General features: G+C 34.0%; 1 protein-coding gene across 1 annotated transcript; it reads right to left on the minus strand.

Moving 5' to 3' along the window:
* Positions 1-14350: 14350 nt before the first annotated feature.
* Positions 14351-15130, minus strand: LOC140828370 (uncharacterized). The gene has a single exon (XM_073191353.1). The coding sequence runs from the start codon at positions 15066-15068 to the stop codon at positions 14502-14504; it is 567 nt and encodes a 188-aa protein (XP_073047454.1). The 5' UTR covers positions 15069-15130; the 3' UTR covers positions 14351-14501.
* Positions 15131-16325: the final 1195 nt, after the last annotated feature.

A 16325-nucleotide genomic window follows, 5' to 3' on the forward strand; every position in this document is an offset into this window, starting at 1 on the left:
TTTAAAAACATTCCAGGTAATAGTCGTACCTCTATGCTCCAAAGCCTCCTTTATCATAATCAACCAGTTCTTTGCAACATCGTGTAACTGGTGTCCAACCAATCGAACTCGCCGCTCATCTGTATACTCCAATGATTCAAACAGCATTTCAATATCATCAAGCCAACTCTCGCACTCCACAACGTTCTCTGTTCCTTTAAAAGTTGGCGGATGAAATGACTGAAATCGTTTCAGTAACGTTTCCATTGGAGTCGGGGTGACATCCATTGGAGGATTGGATGTACTTCCCTGTTCTGGTACTCGTCTCGAGGCATATCTGATAATCAAATAGATTAGTAACAAATACTACAATTCTGTTTCAATTCTCCTCTGATCATCTTACTGCTGATCTAGAATCAATACTGATCCAATCTCAATAAAACACATTACTATATCAAATCAGATAAAGAAGTAACATGTATTAAAGCAGTAAGACATGCTAGCAATCAAAAGCAGGAAAGAAAACCTCATTCTACCCCGCTCACTAGCCTCTTCTATCTCAATCTAAAGGATCTATCGCTCTGTTACCACCTGTTGTGGGGACCCGAACGCTAATTATCTTCTTAATCGTCATTGGAACTAATTTAATCAATTAGAATAAACATGGTCTAAATTTTTTTAAATGTGGAAAGTAATGGAATCATTCTATTATAAAAACCAGCATAATAATACAAATCCTGTATAACATGCATCTAAATTCAAAACTAAGTTCAACTACTACAATCAAGTAATAAAACCTATCTAAATCCAAGTCCGGAATCACCACTCTAATCTCGATCTTTCTTCACCTCTGTGACCCTGAACCTGTCCCACCTGTTGCCATGCACACATACAGACAAGACAACAGCCGGATAACTCCGGCGAGATATAAATATCCCAGTATAAACAATGTATCAATGCAATCATATAAAATATATATAAAAGCATAAACAATTATTAAAACATGTATCCAATCTGACTACATGAACCGATACAAATCTGTACCTAAATCTAGGACTTATTTCTAATCTAGGGATCCCGATATAATTTAGACTTTGGTATGCTGTATCGAATGTCTACAATAGACGTCGATCTACATCTAAGCTCATCGATACACCGTAAGTGTAGAGTCTTAGCAGTTTTGACAAAGACTCGGCGGTTCTGCCCTAGCTAGGCTGATCTGCCCTAGACTCAAACTCTGGCTCTGTTATAATTCAATAGACTAAACATATCAATATGATAATCTGCAAATATCAATGCAATAAAATAAAGTTTGTGATTTAGGGAAACTCAAGTCAAACTTAACTCGAGTTGTGCAATCCCGAATCAACATTTATTTATACTTTTCTTGCTGTTGTTCTGATACAATCGAAGTCTCGACTCAACGTCTGTCAATGTTCAATCTGGCAATGACAATATCAATATTCTATTTAAATCAAGACATCTCTGTCTTATCAGATTCTGACAATACAACAGTACAATCCTGTGATACCGGTGATACCAAACCAGTATCTACTAATTCCAATAATTTACAATCAACCACCGTACAAATCTGACATCAATTCTAGTCAATCTCATTCTGAAAATCATAAAAATTCTATATTCAGTCCGTTTCTTAATCTGACTTCGATTCTACGCTGTCTAACATGTCAAGAACAACATATATGACGTGTATTCAATTCCAACAACATCATAATTTCAAAACATGTCAAAACGTAATAAAAATTACGTTCTGTAGTAGCCTGCGTTGATATGAACACAGTACCGAAGTCGGATTTAAAATCTAACGGACGGATTTCTCGTAATTCAAATTCTAAAATTCAAAAGCAATTCTCCCCCGAAGCTCTCGTTTTCTTTTCCTCTTTCTTTATCTGAAGGTTAACATGTATATATATATATACGTGTATTCAATTCCAACAACATCATAATTTCAAAACATGTCAAAACGTAATAAAAATTACGTTATGTAGTAGCCTGCGTTGATATGAACACAGTACCGAAGTCGGATTTAAAATCTAACGGACGGATTTCTCGTAATTCAAATTCTAAAATTCAAAAGCAATTCTCCCCCGAAGCTCTCGTTTTCTTTTCCTCTTTCTTTATCTGAAGGTTAACATGTATATATATATATATATATATATATATATATATATATATATATATATATATATATATATATATATATATATATATACGTTGCATGCTTAAGGCGAGGTGGCGCATCTCTTCGCAACCCACGTCTCGCGCATATGCGCGATACCAATTGGCGCATATGCGCGAGACCCTAAGTCTCGGCGCTTTTGTCTCACGGTGGCTCGCGCATATACGCGACACATCTTGGCGCATATGCGCGAGGCCTTTGCTCGTTTTTGCCAACTCTCTGCCACCCTCGCGCACATGCGCGGATTCAGGTCGCGCATATGCGCGAGGTCCTCAGGGCATTCCGCGCATATGCGCCCTGCCAGGCCGCGCATATGCGCGAGATTTTCGTCCTCGCACATACATATATTTATGCCGAATTTAAACGTGTCCCGATTAATCCTCTTATAATCATGTCAAATTATAAGTCAATAATTAAGATTATTAGGATCAAATTCTCGGGCATTACAGTTTTGCTCGATTTCGATTCGAATAAAGGCTTGGATTTGAGTTTTGGCTTCAAATATTCGATTATATTCACAAGCTATTCGAATAATTAAATGTTCGAAATATGTTTATTGAATATATATTTATATTATATTAACAAAATATCAAATCTCGTGAACTATATATTTACCAAAACAATTCGGGCTTCGTGTTATACTCGAATTCGAATTAAGTAGCTGATGAATAGGCTCAGTTCTTTTACATTCTTTGACATTGGTAAAAAAAAAAAGCTATTCGGCCACACACAAAGTCCAATGAGTCATGTTGCCTAAGGACACTCCATGTTTTGGTGACATTGAGTGTGTTCTGCATTACGAAACAAACCAATGAAATAACTTTTTCTATAAAAAATTTCTGGTGACGCTTGCAACACGTTGTGGAATGATAAACAAGTTTTGCGACACTCTAGGGTTATCTTTCCGCGACATGTTAACTGAGTTGCATTGCCAAAGGACCCATAACGTTGGAGGGAAAATTTTTCGTTTTGTTTCAACGACATTGAATGTGTTTTGCGTTGTCATATACTTATATTTCGTGACACATTAACTTTGTCTAGTCGCCAAATAATCCAAAATAACAGTGCAAAAATGGGTGCACAAGATTCGCTATCTTGACGATGCTGAGCACATTATGTGTCACCAAATGTTGCCTTTTAGTGACGTTGACCTCACAGTGCATCATGAAAGGTCAGATTTCTTGTAGTGATGGGCAGCTAAAATAACTGTGATTGTAAGAATAAAATGTTAAAATCAGGGATTTGAGAATTAGGGTGGGAGTAGTGAAAAGGAGGGGTTTTGTCCGAAAATCTTGAAAGAATGCTCAGCCTTGATAATATTGTCCCATGATATGCGAATGGTAATGAAAATTAACTATTGAACTAGTTGGATGAATATAGGTCATTAATTTAGACATATGATAAGAAATAATGATATCATATTCAAATCTGAATTATTCTTACTATCGTGCTTGAACTCGACTCATTTGTATCTCTAAATCACGTACTCAACATGATAGTTTAAATTTAACACAAAATTATTGTGAAACTGTTTAATGTGTCAATTTTATGAGACGGGTTTTCGAACTTACCCAACTCATGAAAAATACAACTTTTGATGATAAAAGTATTGTTTTTCATGATAATTACGGATCAGATCATCCTGTCTCACGAATAAAAAATCGTGAGACCATCTCATAAGACATCTACTATAAATCTAATATCCCAACAAAGTTTTTTTAATCTTTTAAAAATTATTTTGAGAGGTAGTCGATATCCAAAATTTATCACCAACCAGATGTGTATAAGAAGATTAGCTACATATATATAAAATATTAATTTAGAGAATTTATAAATTATACCTTGAAATGTTATCATTCTTTAAAATAAGAATCCTTGTTGGAATTAAGCAAATTTAAAACAATTTTTTTTCTCTCTCTCTCCTTGATGTTTTATCAATGTCTAGATATCCTTGTTTTATTCAATCCATGTTGGTGCTACCCATCGTTCCAAAGCCCTGTTCAACTTTTGTCCAAAATTAATCATTAAACAATAGGAAGTGATTAGTTTCACTTACTTGATTCCCCTTTCTTGGGGAATCCACATGCAACAAATAATGGGGGACATTTTTTGAAAAATTAAGCATGGTTTTATTATCATATTTTCTAAAGCATTAATTAAATATGTTGCTGAATTTGATAAAGAACAAATTTTACAATTTTTGGGGAAAACTAAATTGTCTTAATTAAAACTAAATAAACTTCTGATTCATAAAAAAACGAAGATGAAATACTAAAACACAAAACAAAATAATTTAGACTTTATTAAAAAATAAAAAAAAATAAAAGACTAATTAATCAAATTAAATTAAAACAAAACAATAGCTGGAAATATATTTGTTTTACATAAATATTTATAGGAAAAATGTAGTCTAGTTACATGCTCCGATGTATTGCTATTGATTATTACTCAATGTCAAAACAGACAAGAAGATAGGTTTAATCTTTCTATTAAGAAAATTAAGAGTAAACCTAATTAAAGATTAACATATTTGATTAGTTTTAAATGTATTGGATTTATAAATCACATTCTAAGTACCACAAAACTTGAAATATATTAATTTAATCACATATTTGACAAGCTAATATAATCGCAAAGATTTCAGTAACAGGAAACATTAGTCGACTCCAAGTTCCGACAATAGAATAAATGCCACCTTTCACATCTGTACTTTAATAATCTAAATTTTGCGGATCATGCCTAGACATGAAAAGTGGGAAAAACATGCATTAATATATATCAACTAGGCTAGCCCTAATCCCATATATATATACATATATATATATATATATAGAATTCTTGAACTATATGCATAAAAATGAAGCATCAAACCCTACTAGCATTAAGCTTAGCTATGGTTTTTCTACTCTGCCTTATTATCTCCTTCTCATTTTGTCAACTCATGAAAAGCCCTGACGAGAGATCAATCACACAGCCAAGAAAACTGTGGTTTTTATCTGCTTCATCAGCTAATTATTCACACATTAATGGAGCCAAGAAACAGACCAAGAAAGCTGTGGAGCAAAGCCTGAGGAAGACTCCACGGAGCATTCCAAATCCTACTCAGAACTGATAGTGTAGTTGTCGTTCGCATTCTATTGTTGCTAGCAAACGTGTTACCCTTTAATTCGATAGTACGTCGTCTCTTGTGAAACTGTTTTGCGGATCTTTATCTGTAAGATGGATCAATCATACCCATATTTATAATAATAAGTAATACTTTTGGCGTAAAAAGTAATACTTTTTCTCGGGTGATTCAAATAAGATAACGTCTCACAAAATTGACTCGTGAGACCGTCTCACCAAATATTTTGTGTTAATCGAGGATGCGGGGATTTTTGTTATGCTATTAATTTCCTATCATCGCAATTTTTTCGATCTCGTGTTATATAGGAAAGCTTTGTCAAGTTAATTGCGATGTGATTTTGAAAAAAATATATACGACATGAAGTAATTTATTGTGCTAAATTATGTTCGACATGAGGATCAATTTTACTAAAACCTGTAAATATTTAGTTTTCATGGACTATCTTTATTATTATTATTATTATTATTTTTTTTTTGGTCTCACCTGAAACTAGTAAATCTATCAAATATTGCTTATTTGAGACTTATATTCTCATACATGACTCATATAACAAAAATAAAACATATATTTTACACATTAAAATCTATATAAGCAAAAATAAAGGGAAACAACAATTTTTTCCCTTCTATTTTGAAATATTGAGTATTGTTTTGTTGATTTCCCCCTATGTTTTTCCTTATATTTATTTTGATGTGTGTAATATGGATTTATTCTCGTTACTGGAGCTACGTAGAAGTATTGTTGAGGATTGCATTTATGTTGTATTATTAAAGTTTTGATTCGCTTGATTTTGCATGATATATATGGTATATTTAATTGAAGATAAAAAACAAAAACAAAAACAAAATTTTGGCGTCCCACATTATTTGATGAAAATTGTCTTATGTCATGAAATTTAGCGAACTGTACTATTACCTTAAGCGGCTCAAAGCTAAGTTAGCTAACAACTACTGCATGTGAGGGGGAGAAGGCAATATATTGATACATAATGTAAATTAATATTTCCGTATTATTAACTTTCTTAAAATATATGGATTTATATATACACACACATACATACACACGTTATACGTATATATTCATATGATCGCCACAAGGCAGAAGTCGGAATTTAAAATTTTATATAAGGCTTTTTTAAAGAATAAATAATGCTTTTTAAGTGTATGTATATCTATGTGGGGTTCAAGTTATGTTTCACCTCTTTAGCATATAAATTAAAGGCAAAAACTTGTGTGAGACGGTCTCACGGGTCGTATTTATGAGACGGATCTCTTATTTAGGTCATCCATGAAAAAGTATTAATTTTTATACTAAATATATATATAGTAATCACATATACGGCTACAAATAATTTGAGTTCGAGTTATTTATATATATATATATACACACACATGGGCTGTGAGGCCCGGGGCCGAAGAGGGCGGGGGGTGAACGCCGGTGCCATCAGTTGCACGGACAATGAGCGGCTCCTGGCAGGCTTCTAGGTGAAGAGAACATGAATGAACCGACCCACACGGGAATGAGAGAGATTCCGAGACTGGGCAATGTAATGGACTGAACAGTTGAAGAGGGCTTAAAAGATTTGATTGGTACTACTCATATCACGAATGTGCATCTTCTTTTCGGTAGCTCATCACATAAGAACTCTAAAGTTAAGCGTGCTTGACTTGGGGCAATTTTGGGATGGGTGACCTCCTGGGAAGTTTCCCAGGGTGCGTGTGAGTGAGGACATAAGCACGCTGGAAAGACTCGTCTTGATACAGTGAGGACAGTCGTCGAATCTGGGGCGTTACAAGTGGTATCAGAGCCGACCTCTCTTAGTACGGTGTGGTTCGGGGACGAACCAAGCGGAAGCTGGTGGGCATGTGAGGCCCGGGGCCGAAGAGGGCGGGGGGTGAACGCCGGTGCCATCAGTTGCACGGACAATGAGCGGCTCCTGGCAGGCTTCTAGGTGAAGGGAACATGAATGAACCGACCCACACGAGAATGAGAGGGATTCCGAGACTGGGCAATGTAATGGACTGAACAGTTGAAGAGGGCTTAAAAGATTTGATTGGTACTACTCATATCACGAAAGTGCATCTTCTTTTCGGTAGCTCATCACATAAGAACTCTAAAGTTAAGCGTGCTTGACTTGGGGCAATTTTGGGATGGGTGACCTCCTGGGAAGTTTCCCAGGGTGCGTGTGAGTGAGGACATAAGCACGCTGGAAAGACTCGTCTTGATACAGTGAGGACAGTCGTCGAATCTGGGGCGTTACAAGTGGTATCAGAGCCGACATCTCTTAGTACGGTGTGGTTCGGGGACGAACCAAGCGGAAGCTGGTGGGCATGTGAGGCCCGGGGCCGAAGAGGGCGGGGGGTGAACGCCGGTGCCATCAGTTGCACGGACAATGAGCGGCTCCTGGCAGGCTTCTAGGTGAAGGGAACATGAATGAACCGACCCACACGAGAATGAGAGGGATTCCGAGACTGGGCAATGTAATGGACTGAACAATTGAAGAGGGCTTAAAAGATTTGATTGATACTACTCATATCACGAAAGTGCATCTTCTTTTCGGTAGCTCATCACATAAGAACTCTAAAGTTAAGCGTGCTTGACTTGGGGCAATTTTGGGATGGGTGACCTCCTGGGAAGTTTCCCAGGGTGCGTGTGAGTGAGGATATAAGCACGCTGGAAAGACTCGTCTTGATACAGTGAGGACAGTCGTCGAATCTGGGGCGTTACATGGGCGGAGCTTATTCAGGCCCAGTGTAGGCTGTTGCCCACACTGGGCCCAAAAAAAATAGTATATATAGGTGGGTCAAAACAATAATTTTATAAATAATCTACTATACAAGTCCTTAACTTAATCATTTTCTTTAACTTTGTTTGCAATTCGACTAATTACACAATTCACAAATCACAAATCATTTCTTCTTGACGCGTACGGTCGAAAAAATATCAGTCCAGTCACCATGGTCGTCACTTTTCTAATTTCATTTTAGGTTGGGCTTCTTACTTAGGTATATAAAATAGATTTAGGCAAATAATTTTATTTGTGATAAGATATTACGTTTCAAATTGAAATTTTGAGTTAAATATTGCCATGAAATATGAAATAATTTTGTTTATATGTCCAAATTTGTTCGGTTTTCCAGTTTTTTTATTTTATATATTATTTTACTTTTTCCTTTGTCTTGAATGTAGAAGCCTACACTGAATCAAAATTCTAGCTCCGTCCTTATATATATATATATATATATATATATATATATATATATATATATATATATATATATATATATATATATATATATATATATATATATATATATATATATATATATATGAGGGCTGTTACACTGCACCCAAGGGTGCAGGGTAACATGGGCGCCTGCACAGCTGGCGCTGTGCTAGCGCGCTGTGCTGGCGCCCATGTGTTTGCAACGAAACAACATTTAGCGACGGCTTTTACAACTCCGTCGCTATTAGCGACGGATTCTTAGAATCCGTCGCTTTTAGCGACGGCATATAAAAAACCGTCGCTAAACGTCATAATTTTTTTAAAAAAAAACCGGACAGAGGGGGACAGAGGGGCGTTCACAAAATCGATTCTCCAGTCCAACCTACCGCCCCACAACACAGAAAAGTTTGAGAGAAACACAACACCGAAAAGTGAGGTTCAACTGAAGGCAAATCTGGAGATTTCGTCCAAGGTTTTTCCGTGCGCCTCAAATCCGAAGGTAACTCGATGTATGATAGTTCATCGCCGCTGTTTTCTTCCATTCCACAATATGAAATGAACAAAATTAAATTTGTTTGAATATTTAAATTCCTTTTTATTCATTAAAATTGTGAGGTTTCAAGCAAATTGTGATTTTGAGGCGCACAGAAAATTTTTTATTTGAGACGCACTTACATTCACACATACACGAACCAAATTTTTATTTCTAACAACTTCGATTTACATTCACGCACATATTTTTATACCCGAGGTTTTCTAACACATTCACACACAAATTCTACCGGGAGTGACAAATTTTCCGATAACATCGAGTTACCTTCGGATTTGAGGCGCACGGAAAAACCTTGCACGAGATCTCCAGATTTGCCTTCAGTTGAACCTCACTTTTCTGTGTTGTGGTTCTCTCAAACTTTTCTGTGTTGTGGGGCGGTAAGTTGGACGGGAGAATCGATTTTGTGAACGCCCCTCTGTCCCCCTCTGTCAGGTTTTTTTTTAAATTTATACGTTTAGCGACGCTTTTAAATAATCCGTCGCTACTAGCGACGGATTATTTAAAACCGTCGCTAAACGTTGTTTTAATTTTTTTTTTAAAAAAAGAAAATGCACATGTGGGCGACAGCTCAGCTGTCGCCCACGGAACGCTCACCAAGGGGTGAGCAGCATATCATTTTCGTATATATATATATATATATATATATATATATATATATATATATATATATATATCACACTTGTGCGATTACATGTTACGTAATTAATTATTAAAATTGGTAACAATGAGCATTTGAATAATTACTTAAAATACAAATCAACTAAACAGATTATAAATCATACAATTAAAAAATAAGTTAAATTTATAAATTCTAGGAAAATTGGGAACCAAAGTAAAAGTTTAATGAAACGACATAATCGATGCACATTTAAATAAATTTAATATTTTTGAAGATCCTCATATTAAAATTTGAATTTTAATAAAAATTCGAAAAGTCTTGAAAATATATATATAAAATGCTACCACCCATAGTGGACAACTAATGTGGGCACTTCTGACATGACTCTCAACTAAGCATTATTATAGAATTTATTTTGAGAAAGCTAAAATACTTTTAAATCTCCAAACTCAAATTTGAATTTATGGTCACTCTCTATAAAAAAAAAAAAAAAAAAGTGATCACACTTTCTGATCAACAAAAACACGATTCTTTATTATCTGGACACACATGTTTTTTCTCAAATGAAAATCAATACAAAACATTAAATATAATACTAATATCATCGCTCATCTACGGGTATGTATATCCTATGTGATCTAAAGAAATAGTAGTGTATGAAATATCTGTCCAAAGTGTGAGATGTACATCAGAGAAAGAGTTCCCTAGTTGTGCATGCGATGACATTATAAATATTTCATGATTGTATCACATAGCTATCAAATTAATATGCAACCCTCGATGAACTAATGGTTGCAGATTCGATCGGGATATATGAGATGAAGAGATCGTACTGTATGTTAATAATAACCGACTGGTTCTTGCAGGCACTAAAGGTGATACCTAGAGAATCATGGGACGATGCTACTAAACGCTCTTACCATGATTCGATGAGTTTAATCAGGAAATGATTTCTAACATTCTAATGATCAAATGTTGGTGCATGGAATGTGGGCAAATCATGGTAAGCCCGAATAAAGGAAATTGTCCTGAATCACAAAGAATTATGAACTCACGGCTAGCTATATCCCTGAACCATTGAGGATCACACAAGCACTGATTTACTTGTTCACGTTGAGATAATAAATTCAACAAGTTTTATAATAAATAAGTTTGATATGATCAATTGATAAACTTATAAATAAAATTTTTAAAAGCTTATAGAAATTTTGAGAGCATGACTGCTAAAACAGTCAAAGAGAGTGCACATGTTTTATTTAGACATTGGTGATCTCAAAATTAAAGTGTGCATCATAATAACAAACAAATAAAAATTGTCACATCGATGATATTGGATCGTCGATCGAGATTATGATGAGATTGTTATAATGAAAGCATGAATAATGGGTTTGTAAGAATATAAGCTCATCATACTAATTTATTAAAGTTCAAATGGACTTTAATAATTAAATTGTATTTTAATTGAATTAAAATATAGTCCATTAAATTTTTATAAAATATGGTATTGATTTATGTAATATGAAAATATTCATGATACTATAATTTTAAAATTGGCACACAGAATAATATTGCATGATTATGTGTATGCTAATTTTGACAGTCAGAGATTTATTGAAATCTAATCACAGGAAATGACCATCAGGTGAAATAATAAAATATGTATTACCTTGGTGGAGATTAGGAATGACCGAAGCTTCGGTAGAGGAAAAAAAAGAGAGGAGAAAAGTCTCCAAAATCCATCGGCCATTTTTGTGTTCTCAAAAAGTTTTAAACAAATTTTGTTTTCTTCATCTCAAATACAAATATCTTATATACTTTTTAGTACAAGTTAGAAGAGAAACAAATATTTTAATCGTGGATCGGATTAAGAGATCGAAGTAAAATTTTTTGAAGAAAGTTCGTAGGGATATTCAACAAGAGCTACATCCACTAATAGTGAAGTAGTTGAAGCCAAGTGAAATTTCACTAAAGATATATTACTAAACTCCTTATGATTGTTTATTTAATTTAAACCATACGAGTGACAAAAAAAATTTTGAATGTCAAAATAAAATTTTAAAACTTCTGATGTGTTTTGGATACGAGAAAAAGGATGTCCAACACTTTTCACCTGGATAATAGATAATAGAGGTAGATGAGATCCTACCTATGTAGGCACTACCCTCACTTCATTTCAACGGGTAAGATCTTGTCATACATACAATTTTAAAAAAAAAAGTGGGTCCTATATATGCATGGACAAATCTTGGATTTTTTGTTGTGCTATGCTGGAATGGGTGGATGGCTCGTAATAAACTGGGTTTTGATGGAAAGCATGTTACTTGTGAGGATGTTGTTGCTATGTCTGGTTGAACTGCAGCGAATCATTCACTGTTCAGACGAAAGATACCTTTGCTCGTGCCACTTCCTTCTCGAGTAACCTTTTGGCAACCATCTTCTGTTAATGTCCTTAAGTTAATGTGGATGCATTAGTTGTTGACTCATGGGACTTCTTTAGTGTGGGAATAGTGGGCAGAGATCATCATCATGGTCATGTTTTATTTGCCATTGGCAAAAGTGGTGTGGCTTATATGGAAGGAGTTGAACAGACTGTTCAGCTTGGATGGGAGGCTTGGGTTGTACAGACTGACTGATGCAATTTCAATAATCATGCTCCTTTCTCTATCGAAGATTGCATAACAGAAATCTTGAGAAGGTCGCCGCTTTCAAGAGGGTATTTTGTTGTCAACTATTTATTTAAAAAAATTGACTTCCAAATTTTGCAAATATCCTCACTCTCAAGTCCCCTCTGCTTCAATTCAACTTTGGAAATATAGTTATATATTATTTATATTATATTTAAGTATGAAATGACAATACACGAGATCAATATTAAAATGAGTTTTTTGCCTTAATATAATCTCCCGTAATTAATGTATTTGACACTTACCTTACTTATATGTTATATTTTTGTACCTGATAATAGAGGTAAATGTCAAATAAGATAAAAACTTATGTAAGACGGTCTCACATGTCGTATTTTGTTGGACGGATATCTTATTTGGGTCATCTATGAAAAATATTACTTTTTATGCTAAGAGTATTACTTTTTATTGTGAATATCGGTAGAGTTGACCCGTCTCACAGATAAAGATTCATGAGACCGTCTCACAAGAGACATACTCGTCAAATAAACGCTGAGATGGAAAATAAAAGTAGTATTGGAATTTTGGGCCTAAAAGGAAAAGATTTGGATTTTAACTCCATAAGCATATACTTACTAGTATTCTCAGCCCATAGTGCTTAAGCCCAATCAGTTTGAAGACTATAAACTTGAAATGGCCCATTTTATTCGTGGACTTGTGTTTATGGAAAACAATCGAGTGCTTGTAAAGTCCAACTAAGCTAACGTCGAATGAAGTTTCGACTAGGCAGACAATTCAACTTGAGTCGATATCGATACATATTCCAGATTCATCACACGAAAAATATCAAACTTCATTACTCTTTAAGAAAATTCGTGAAAATAATAGGAATCAAATAGGTCACAAAGCGAGTATTAATATCGATCGATCATCTGGTATTTTACCAAAAAATATATTTGATGGTACTGGTGAAAATTAATATTTTTATTATGTAGTTAATTTATTGAATGCTATGAATCAATTGATATACCAAATAATACAACCTTATAAAATAAAGTACTCAAACTCTAAAATTCAAACCTTAATATGTATGCCACAATGATATACTAAAACTGTATAAGATAGTGGAAGTAATTGACATGTTATGATCAAACATTTATAAGCTAAAACACAACTCTATTTTTTTAATTTTCTTACACTTATAACATCGCAAAGTCGTTTAGCTGACTGATGGATATAAGGGGCAAGACCTACTTGGGTGTCAATAAGTCCGAATTCTACCATGAGTCTGAGTGATAGATTAACATGACTTATCTCTTTTACAAATCATCTAGCTAACTAGATCAAACGATGCAGTATCAGCAAGTTGACGCATAAGAGTTTCATGATTCACAAGAGGTTGTCATCCATTCCAATGTTACTCTCGCTACACTGCTTTGACTCAACGTGATATCAACTAACAAATTATCATTGCTGAAATCTTACATGTTTGAATACTCAAGCTCGACCCTGGATCTACTCACAAGAAGATAAGTTCACTAGAGTTCTAATTTCCATCTGTGAAATTGATTAGGAGCATTCGTTTATGTTATATTATTCTTCTTTTGCTTTTCTGCTAGGAATTTTTAACTTTTAAATGGCATATATTCGAAACGGATTTAACATGTTTCTTTTGTAAAGCAAAGTCATAGAAAATGTTAAAGAACATGATATTGTCCCAGCATGTACTAAATTTTTGAAACCAGTATAATAATAATAATAATAATAATAATAATAATAATAATAATAATAATAATAATAATAATAATAATAATAATAATAATAATAATAATAAATTAAATTAATATCCCTATCAAATTAATCAATCAATTCATAGCAAGTAGTAAAGATTGAATATTACTATTTCATATGCCAAATAGATTTATTATAAGTTCCGGGGGCTTTTATTCAATTTGTGATTCAACAAATATTTACACAAACGAGGTTTGAATTTGCACAAATCTCAATAAAACAAAAAAGAAGAAGAAAATTCAATAACCCTTTTTTGATTTCTCCATACTCCATGCAGTCAATAGTATTATCACACTAATTCAAGAGAGAAAAAGTAATAAAGAAAAAAGTTGCAAATTTCATAAATCTAAATTGATAATCCATTATTACAATGAATTAATATTCATATACTTCTAGCCATCATTTCTTGAAATCTTCTGTAAGATTCTTGCTTCTCCAACCTGAACTTCTCATGGCAATTGGCAATGAACAAATCAGCGAGCTTATCAATCTCGTTAATCCTGAATGAATCCATCTCATCACCCTTCTCCTCAAGCCACTGCAGATACCCCGAAAGCTCGTCGTCGTCGTCTCGCATATTTTCATAAGTCGAAATCGGGTAATTACTCCAAGCGTTCTCAAGCTGCATCACAGGCATGACATGTGAAGAACACCAATTGTAGTGCAGTCTGAATGAACCAAAAAAGGGCTTCTTCTTCTGCTTACCGCTCTTGTCTAATTTCTTCAACGGGAATCGCGCAAAGTGGATGAATTGTATGTCTTTGAGGTGTCGAAGTAGGAACGATTTTGCCTTGGTTAGAGCTCGAGCTAGTCGATAAATATGCGAGAATACGAAGGCCTGGATTAGGGTTTTGTGTTTCATGTTAGTTAAGGAAGAGGGTGGCAGTTTGATGGAGAAAATTTGAAGGGAATGATTGAAAGATTTTGTTGGAGGGGATGGCTTATACATTTTAGTGTATTTTGAGGGAGAAGTGTGTGTGTTTTGTGTGTGGAATGGATTTTATATATAGAGCATATTGGTTTCCAAAATGGCACAAGGAGTAGGTGATTTAAATAAAAGTGCAAACAACTTTGCAAATTTTGAATTAGGACTTTTTCTTTCTCTTTGTCCTGTCACAAGGACTCATTGGACCCATGGTCATGTCCACTTTTGAGTATTATAAGTAATTGGGAAATTGTTCCTTCTTGTTTTTAAAACTTTATCTCCACTAATTTTTTAAAAAATCAATGTTTTTTTGCTCATTGAAAATATAGAGAAATCTATGTTATAAGTAATGTTATATTATATTTTAATAAAAGTTGAAGAGTTTAAAATAATTGATTTTGGTGTTATGATGTGCTAAATTTTTAAACATTCGAAATATCACTACTACAACATTATCTAGTATTAAAACAAAAAATATCTCTACACAAATGATTAAATATTTATGAGTTGGTCTCATGTGAGATCGTCTCATAGATCATAATATGTGAGACGGGTCAATCCTACCCATATTCACAATAAAAGGTAATATTTTTAGCATAAAAAGTAATACTTTTTTATGGGTGACCCAAATAAGAGATCCGTATCACAAATATGACCCGTGAGACCGTCTCACACAAGTTTTTGCCAATATTTATTGAGCATGTCTCTTGTAAGACTGTATCACATATCTATATCCGTGAGACGAATTGACACGCTCTATATTTGTATTGAAAAGTAATAGTTTTGATATTAAAAAAAATATTTTTTTTTCATGAGTTTGTGTGATAATTCTGTCTCAGAAAATTGACTTATGAGACGGTCTCACATGAGTTTTTGTGATATTTAAAATAAAAAATACAACACTCTTATAACAATTATTTAACAATAATAATCCAAAATATATTTAATCTAACTATATGTTTGCAAAATATTGATATTTGCGAGCGTGTCAGGTGCGAAGTCGTACCGATTTGTGTGAAAATGATAAAATCTAACTTTTAACTATTCAAGCGACATGAATTCGAAATTCAACCGTCACTTCTAGTCTCCTAAAACAAATGCAATGCCAAAATGAAGAAAACTATTGGAAATTGATGGAAATAAAATTTTGAATTTACAAGAACGGTAGGGATTCATCAAAACATGAAAAATATAATAAATTGTTGCTGAAGCCTAAAAGAGAAGACCTAAAATGCTAGAAGAATGGCTGGAAAGTGTGAAAACTAATGCTCGAAGACTGAA

Source organism: Primulina eburnea, chromosome 3 (genome assembly GCF_022965805.1).
Source record: "Primulina eburnea isolate SZY01 chromosome 3, ASM2296580v1, whole genome shotgun sequence".
Lineage (NCBI taxonomy): Eukaryota > Viridiplantae > Streptophyta > Magnoliopsida > Lamiales > Gesneriaceae > Primulina > Primulina eburnea.